The sequence below is a fragment of the Limulus polyphemus genome, unplaced genomic scaffold (genome assembly GCF_000517525.1).
Source record: "Limulus polyphemus unplaced genomic scaffold, Limulus_polyphemus-2.1.2 Scaffold863, whole genome shotgun sequence".
NCBI classification, from domain to species: domain Eukaryota; kingdom Metazoa; phylum Arthropoda; class Merostomata; order Xiphosura; family Limulidae; genus Limulus; species Limulus polyphemus.
This window is the reverse complement of record NW_013666473.1, coordinates 132,978-142,612: the sequence shown is the minus strand read 5'-3', so window position 1 is coordinate 142,612 and position 9,635 is coordinate 132,978. Positions and strand designations below refer to the sequence as shown.

Here is a 9,635-nt window from a genome sequence, read left to right as displayed (position 1 = left end):
TTCAAACGATCATAGATTGAAATGTTGTGAGTGTTTAGGAAACCAGTAGTTTGTTCTAACGATCATAGATTGAAATGTTGTGAGTGTTTAGGAAACCAGTAGTTTGTTCTAACGATCATAGATTGAAATATTGTGAGTGTTTAGGAAACCAGTAGTTTGTTCTAACGATCATAGATTGAAATGTTGTGAGTGTTTAGGAAACCAGTAGTTTGTTCTAACGATCATAGATTGAAATGTTGTGAGTGTTTAGGAAACCAGTAGTTTGTTCTAACGATCATAGATTGAAATATTATGAGTGTTTAGGAAACTAGTATTGGCTTGATCTGCGGATCATAGATTGAAATATTGTGAGTGGTTACGAAACCAGTATTGGCTTGATCTGCGGATCACAGATTGAAATAGTGTGAGTGTTTAGGAAACCAGTATTAGTCTGATCTATGGATCATAGATGGTATGTTGTAAGTGTTTAGGAAACCAGTAGTTTATTCAAACGATCATAGATTTAAATATTGTGAGTGTTTAGGAAACTAGTATTGTTAGTTTTAACGATCATAGATTGAAATAGAAAGAAAAGTTTTTAATTAGTGACTTCTACCAATGAAAGGAAAAATATCTGTATTGTAGACCACCTAGTGTGAATATATGTATTTTGTGTTTTAAGATATTTCCAAAGTAAAAATATTCGCACTCTTCAGCCCCCTCCCCCCTGCGCCGATAGCCATTCAGCAGCTTTAGGCGAAAATTCTAAAAAAAAACTAAAAACGCTTATTTCTTCGCCTTAAGGAAACGCACATATTTCACAAAGCAAAGTATCTAAATAGCAGCCTAAAATGTAGTCTAAGCGTACTGAGTGAATATGACTTGTATTTTGGCCTGCAGATAAAAGAAAAAAAATCATGAAGTGAGCACTAGTGTTCGATGGCAAGAATTAAGGTATAAACAAATATAAAATAGTCTTAATGATTTTTGTCTTAGAGTATGGTTTGTTTTTGTTTGTTTGTTTTTAATTATGCACAAAGCTACACAAGGGCTATCTGTGCTCTGCCCGCCACGGGTATCGAAACCCGGTTTCTAGCGTTGTAAGTCCGCAGACATACCGCTGTGCCACTGGGGGGCTCTTAGAGTATGGAAATATGACACAGCTCCTACACTAATATGAGGAAACATCATAGACAGCCATGCGAATCTACAAACTATTGTGTATATACCGTTATAATCCAGCAATTTCCATAAACGAGATTAGTAACTCATGTTTCACAGAAGTAATTACATTTTAACATGCTATCGCGCGTCTTGTTCTTTGTTATTTCCCCTTTATTTCTGATGAATAATTAAACTAATTTCAATTACCCTCGGCAGACAAATTTTTTTTTTTTAGTTGTCTTGAATATCCACTTCATTACAAATCAATGATGAAATCGATTAACTCTTCTTAACCAATCACATCACGTGAAGAACTTAGTAAATCATAGTCGTTAATGGCCAGCACATATATTGGTACTTAAAGTATCATAAGCTTTGCTCATTTAAAAATTCAGTAGCCAAGTATTTTGATTAACAATAGTCTGATAGCTGAAAAATGATTGCACGTTGTTCTTGAAGCTAAAGCTATCAGTTGTTATTTTTTAGCGCTTCACGGGTAACAGAACATATTTAGACAGTTAAGTCTTTGTTTCGTCGATAATTTTTTTCGGTAGCTGATGAACAGCCACAAGTACTGGAATATTATGATACTACACTGAATTAAAGAATGGTGTAAACTTTGTGTACTTTGTATAAGTAAAAAAGGTTGTGCAGAAATTCGGAGTTTAATTATAAGAACGAAATTCAATAGTCAATACTTTTCGAATAATTCTTACATTTACAAACTTTTATAATCCACCCATCTTCATTGACTTAATACCACCTACTTAGGTACAGTGGAAGGAATTAATCAAAAGAACTGTAACTTTGACATTTTACATATACGGTAGATTTCTATTATATTTGAAATACTTTTCTCGAAAGGAAACGCTAGACGTATAAACAGTTACTTAATGTACACTGTTACCTTTTTATCATTATTTATGCATAAATAATCTTTTTAACACATATTCCTGAGTAGGAAAATATTAAAGTTTGGTTGCTATAGGAACGATTTAACAAGCTAATTTACTTAAACGAACAAAATTTACATTTTTAAATCTAGTATTTCGATCATCCCTAATCAATAAGAATTACCAATTTATTTATTTGTTTCCTTATTTTTTAGTTTATTTTTAATTTGGGGATGTACACTAAATGTTCATCTCACATTAATAAAAAGTTTGATAGAATTATGAATTTTGTTCACAGATATATTAATGCTGTTTAAGCAGATAAGTGAAGAATACGTAAATCTACGAGTAAAGTTACTTCATAAAATCAACAGAACGAATTCTCTTTACGATTTTAATTAAAGGAAAGTCGACATTGTACATGATCTTTATTTCTTAAAATGACCAGCAGAGACAGGACTTGAAAATGAGACTCCATGTTCGAAAAATAATATGTAGAAGTAAGACTTTCTTTCCTTTTTATTCCCACTAGAAGTTGCTAACGTTGTTAACTGATAAGCTACTCTATGTTCAATTAGTCAACAGAATTCTCTCCTTTAATTCGCCTCTGGAGGGAGTGATTTAAGTTTACAAAAAAAATCCTTGGAGTATTTAGGTTTTTTCTATGGAAGTTCCCATAGAAACCAGTTCCCATGGAACAAGTAAATAGTAAGGTCAAAATTAAAACCACTTAAATTTCTTTTCTTGTTTAATGGACACTTTACTTTTTTTAATATTCAAATGTTGTCTATTAATTAAAGGCCTAAAGCCAAGAACGATTTGTTTTTACTTCTCTTACACTATGCGACATCTGCAATGAATGAAGGTAAAAAAATGTGGCTACCTACAAAATAAAAGTTACTTTCTATCAAAAATAAGCAATACATTTTGAAAGCCACTACAAGAACACGCAGATAATATACTTACACGACCTTTATTTACCAGTAACATCTTGGCCTCGAGTCCCGTTCAAGCTTGGTTTAATTTCTTTGTCGGGTTGCGATAAAAACATTAAATATGTTATAGGAATATAGGTTATCAGATTTGGGAGATATGTTACAAATCAAGCTAAGAATATAGATTTTTAGTATTAAAATTACTTTGATTTTAGCCAACACTTTGTTTGTTTGTTGTTAAGCACAAAGCTGCACAGTGGGCTTTATGTGCTGGGCCCAATGGGTATCGAAATCCGAGCTTTAGCGTTATAAGACCTCAGACTTACCACTGAGCCACTTGGGGGCTTAGTCAACAAAGTTATGTAAATTGAATATTTGTAAAAAAAACAACAACAATTGCTTATAAAAAATATAAGATTCCTTTTGAACTAAATATTTTGTGTATATTACTTGTAGAATGCGCAAACTTTATGCAAAAATAAAATAAGATATAAACTACTCAATAATTAACTTAAAAGCGCCCCTAACGTCATATTTCATCAGAAACACGAGCTTTTTCTGCCAGTGATCTACAAGGTACGCTTGTAAACTTCTCATTTTTTCAAAAGAAATTTGTGAAACGGTTAATGCCCATGTTTTATTTGAAACACTTAATGCCCATGTTCTATTTAACAGTGAGTAGGTATTCTTCTTTGTTACGATAGCGTATTAAAAATAGGATGAATGATATAGTCTAACTATAATTAATAGTGATACAGTGTTGTCATTCCGACCAAGCATGCTGAGCTCCTGATGACATACCCGCAAATCCCTGAAATAAAGAACCACTGTGCTGGTTTTACTGGGTCTGCCCTAGATGCTGACTGATGTGATACTTACTGGCCGATGTTTTATAAAACTATAACGACACATACACTTCGTATTATTTTCAGTCAGTCTTGTGGGCTAGTTGATTTGTAAGAAAGTTCTTTAATATAGCTATATTGTTATCAATCTATCTTGTCTATTGGACCTCTAAAATTGTCTATTTAGTTATCTAGTTATTAGGAAGTATTTTATATTCTAGTTATCGGTTTATCTATATAATTCTTTACTCTTATGCTATGTATCTGATAGTAGACAATTATCTAGATAGATAGACCGATAACTAGAATATATATACATACCTACATACACACCCACCAGTCTGTATATTTATGGAGCTAACTACCTAAGATCTGTGTGGCTTCTTAGTAAACTATTATCTGGTTATCTGTGAAGCTATTCCCTTGTGTATCTATTTATGTATGGAGTTGTCTGTTTTTGTAGTAACCTACTTATCCCATTTGTTTTGCATTTATCCCTGTCTACTTGTATATTTGTTGATGTTTTCCTCTTCACATTTTTCTTCAATTAATATTCCAGTCAGTGTTGTTGTTGTTGTTGTTTTATTTTACCAGTCTATATATTAATATTCCAGTCAGTGTTGTTGTTTTATTTTACCAGTCTATATATTAATATTCCAGTCAGTGTTGTTGTTGTTTTATTTTACCAGTCTATATATTAATATTCCAGTCAGTGTTGTTGTTGTTTTATTTTACCAGTCTATATATTAATATTCCAGTCAGTGTTGTTGTTGTTTTATTTTACCAGTCTATATATTAATATTCCAGTCAGTGTTGTTGTTGTTTTATTTTACCAGTCTATACACCTATTATTTCTCAACAGTTCTATTGCTTCTATTTCCATTACTTACGTTTCGTTTTACATCTCTCCTTCGTATATTTTTTATACATTTCTTTTCTGTTTTCCTTCTCGCCTCACTTATTTTTTCCCGTCTCTCTTTCTTTTCTTGTAGTAATAGTACTTCTAAAATTTCACGAATCGGCGTGACAACAAATCAGTAACGTGTGTCCGGTGTTTTTTTTTTCTTCACAAAAAACCCTTTTTATGATATTGATTAGAAATTCGGCGTCTTCCTGCCATCCATGTCTACATCTGCTGACAAGAACATAAGAAATCGATTTCAACGAACAGAGAAATTGAGTTGAAGTTTGACCAAAGAACTGTACCTGTCTATCTATCTTTCTATCTATCTGTCTGTATGACTGTATATGTCCATCTGTCTGTCTAGTTATCCAAGAGTTTGGTTAGTGTTTACTCCTTTTGTATGAGGAAAACGAATGAACATTTTATTTTTTAGTTAAAATTAAACGTGCTACAATTTTTAAAAAAGCGTTAATATTCCTGATATGATTTCATCAGTTTCGTTTTAAATCGTTGACAATATTTTCACAAGTAGTCAACTTAAACGCAGCTTCTCTACATTACGTTTAGCGTACTTTCATTTTTCACTGCCATTGATCTTGGACTGTTTATTAAATGTGTTTTGTAATATAGTTTTAGAAGAGTGAGTTTTTAAGCATCCCAAATTAACTTTCGTATTGCTTCACCATTAGTTAACAGTTTGGTCGTTACTTCATTTAAACCGAAATTTTCATGCATTTTTTTCTCCCTGATCAGTCTAACAACCCCCCCCCCCCCCACACACACACACAAGGATAGGTGTTACTTGTCACGATGTAGAGCATTATTTCAGTATTGGGTGTGTCCCGAATTCCACTGGAATTCTCAGTTAGAGCCCAATACATTTTGGTAACAAAAAGTACATTTTCTGAAGTGCAAAAATAACATTCTAAAACTAAAGATGCCAGGTTCTTTAGAGTTAATGAGCACCTGGTGATATAATTAAAAATACAAAGAAACAAAAGCAATATTCTTAGAGCAACCAAGCTGAATAAATAAGATTAGGAATATCGTTCCATGAAGTAGGTTGTTCTTTCATTAGGAACATCGTTCCATGAAGTAGGTTGTTCTTTCATTAGGAACATCGTTCCATGAAGTGGGTTGTTCTTTCATTAGGAACATCGTTCCATGAAGTGGGTTGTTCTTTCATTAGGAACATCCTTCTATGAAGTGTTCTATGTCAAGTTCAATAATATACGTTTCAGCCGAGGTTATGTAGTACTTTTATATAGAAAATATTAAGTCTTTTTTACTTGTGTTCGGTATCGTGCATTTAAAACGATACACAAGAGAAGTCTTGACACAATCTCTCTTGCTTTAATGAAATTAGTGAGTGTACCAATTATGTTATTCGGTTATATTTATTATTAACGCCAGGATGACTGAGACTTAATATAGAAATCTACAGGGTATTAGTATTTGGATCTAGGACTAACCCGAATCTTTAAGACGGTCATCCTCGAGAGTTATTATTGGGATTCGGCCGAAAATATCGATAACAGCAAGCTTTTATCCGACTAATGAATGAACCCATTCTAATCATTATAAGTTCTTGTTTCTATGACTTTCCGTACTTTTAGTTAGACCGATATTATATTCATTACTGGGTAGTTTGTACTTATGATAGATCTGGGTAGGCTGTTTTGATCAGAAGTTATTGTATTATATAAGAAAGTGAAGCAACCGAGTTCATTAGTTTCATTTCATTGGAGCCCAAACTTTCCTTTACGTGGGAAGTCGTTTGTTATCGTTACCATTGCAGAGATGTCTATTTAAATGTAACAGCAGGAACAGTGCATCGAGAATAACTTACACACTAGGAAAAGTGCATCGTAGTGTGTAAGTTATTCTCGATGCACTTTTCGTAGTGTTTAAGTTATTCTCCATGCACCTTTCCTAGTGTGTAAGTTATTCTCGATGCACCTTTTCTAGTGTGTAAGTTATTCTCGATGCACTTTTCCTAGTGTGTAAGTTATTCTCCATGCACCTTTCCTAGTGTGTAAGTTATTCTCCATGCACCATCCTAGTGTGTAAGTTATTCTCATGCACTTTTCCTAGTGTGTAAGTTATTCTCCATGCACTTTTCCTAGTGTGTAAGTTATTCTCCATGCACTTTTCCTAGTGTGTAAGTTATTCTTCTGATGATAAACCTGTAGGAACAGTTAACCTGCGATATAGATGAAAAGGGTTAGCCTGATGATAAACCTGTAGGAACAGTTAACCTGCGATATGGATGAAAAGGGTTACCTTAATGAGAAACCTATAAGAGCTTATACTAATATGAGCACTGTTTTAATATGACATACAATGGTGATATGTCAAATTATAGCTAGTTGATTAAGATGAGCTTCATAGTATTTTGATTTTCAGAAAACGAAAATATACTATGATATATTTTAATTTAATCTTTATTTTATTTTTTAAGAAACTAATGTTGTGTTCAACACTGATGGGCTTCTAACGCGTCATACAACACAAGCTCTAAGGTTTCGCTATATAATGTGAAACATTTTATTTTAGTGTTAGATTGGTGGTACGCGTGAATACAAATCCTATGGAGTGTGTAAGTTATTCTCCATGCACCATCCCGTTAACCTATGATATGGGTGAGAAGGGTTAGTGTTCCTACAGGTTTATCATCAGGCTAACCCTTTTCATCCATATCGCAGGTTAACTGTTCCTACAGATTTATAATCAAGCTAACCCTTTTCATCCATATCGTAGGTTAACTGTTCCTACAAGTTTATCATCAAGCTAACCCTTTTCATCCATATCGCAGGTTAATTGTTCCTACAGATTTATCAATATACTAACCCTTTTCACCCATGCCGCGAACCAGATTTAAACTGATTCTTCGTCGAAAAAAAAACTTAGAGCGGAATGTCACCTCGGTTATTCAGCTGTAAGCTTGGGGACTTATAACGCTAAAATTCGGGGATTGATCCCCTGCGCTTGGTACAACAGCTTTGCGCTTATCAACAAACACATATATACACACAAGTTGTTCAATTAGTTTTTCGTTACATTATTATTTTTCTTTGACGATACCTATTTTGATTGCGTCCATAGTTCCATACGCTAATTCACAATCTATAGCACATTGTAACATACAGGTAACAAATCTACCTTTGTTACTTAATACACGTACAGGTGCTTCAGTTCTGTAGTCGAATGCTGTTACATCCAAGTAACAGTCTAAACAATCCATAGAATTATTTTTGTTGGTTCCTCAATTGAACATTGTTACTTCCATGTAACTTACTCATTTGTAACTTATTAAAATATATATTTTTGTGCAGTATAGACCTATTTAAATAATAAATTTAAATAATATGTTTTCTGTTATATTTTCATAATGCGTGCAGTAGAGGGTTAACTTCCAACTATTAACAGTGAAATAAGTATGTAAATTTTATATCCAGATTCATGTTTGTGAATTTGAAGTGATGTCATAAAAATATTGCCATTATTCTAAAACATCAAAAATATACAAACTATTGTAAATGAAATACAGTCTTTTTTCAATCTTGGATGTTTTAAACTGACATACTAAAATCCTCTTCAAGGCCTCATATTCTAATCATCACGATAATATGGCTTAAACATCCTGTCTCTTTGATGAAATTATTTATTCTTAACTTATTCTTCTTCCCATAAATTCTAAGTTTTCTTTCAGTACTGTATTCTATTGGCTAACGAACAGGGGAGAAGTTCAAACCCCTCGTTTATTGAAACAAACATAGTTTGCTGGTGTTAATTTGTCCTTTCCTTTACGAAGTTCTTTCCTATGTTTAAGCTACCAACTTAGAACAGCCAGTATGTCATTTCTCGAAGATTAACTTCCAGGATCTCGAAGAGTAAAACAACAAGTGAATTAGAAGGTGTCCAGAGAGAGAGACGGGGAAACCAAAAACTGATTATTCTCCTATTTGTACTCTAGGTTGAACGAGAAATTGCCATCATGAAGCTGATTGAGCATCCACATGTACTAGGGCTGTACGACGTGTACGAGAATAAAAAATATTTGTAAGTATACGAATATATAGTCAGCTAGTTGTAACAGTAGATAAGAAATATTTGTTATTTACGAATATAGTCAGCTGGTTGTAATAGTAGTTAAGAAATACTTGTTAGTTTACGAATATAGTCAGCTGGTTGTAACACTTGATAAGAAATACTTGTAAGTATACGAATATATAGTCAGCTGGTTGTAACAGTAGATAAGAAATACTTGTAAGTATACGAATATAGTCAGCTGGTTGTAACACTAGATAAGAAATACTTGTTAGTTTACGAATATAGTCAGCTGGTTGTAATAGTAGTTAAGAAATATAATATATTTTGTTTATGTATATATATCGATATAATGTTTTTAATTGATTTTAATAACATCACAGTTACAGTAAAGAAAAATTAACTTTTAAAACTGTTTTTGGATTTAAAAAATAACTAAGTATACGCATGTAGTCAGTTTGCTATAACAGTGTAGTTCAGAAATACAATTTTAGATATATATATAAAGTGCAATGTTTATAATAGATCATAACAATACTATAGTTACTATAGTAAATAACTGCCTTTAAAAAGGTTTTTCGGATTGAATATATAAAGATGATGTTCAGTTTAAACTTTCTTGGTGTGTTTTATATCTACAGTAAACTAATAAATACTTGAAAAAAACAGCCATCTTTTATTATAGCAACTTACTATCCTAAACAGTATTATCAACAGTCTGTTTGACACAATAAATCAAAGAGAGAGAGAGAGGATTACAGCTGATCCTACATTAAGGCTTCAGAACAGAAATAGACAGTTTATGCTGTTTCTATCATAATAATTTGGAAGCAAAAGTACCCGTCCCCAGTGACGGGAAAATTTT

At 32.6% G+C, this 9,635-nt stretch overlaps 1 protein-coding gene across 7 annotated transcripts in view; it reads left to right on the top strand.

The window, feature by feature from the left end:
• LOC106460917 (serine/threonine kinase SAD-1-like) overlaps positions 1-9,635 on the top strand; it is a 109,572-nt gene that overhangs the window by 38,973 nt on the left and 60,964 nt on the right. For all 7 annotated transcript variants that reach the window (XR_002610884.1, XR_002610883.1, XM_022387726.1 and 4 more), the window contains exon 2: positions 8,697-8,782. Coding sequence is in view for 5 of the 7 variants with exons in the window: in XM_022387726.1 (XP_022243434.1) it covers positions 8,718-8,782 (65 nt within the window). In the remaining 2 variants the exon portion in view is untranslated. The remainder of the gene's footprint in view (positions 1-8,696; positions 8,783-9,635) is intronic.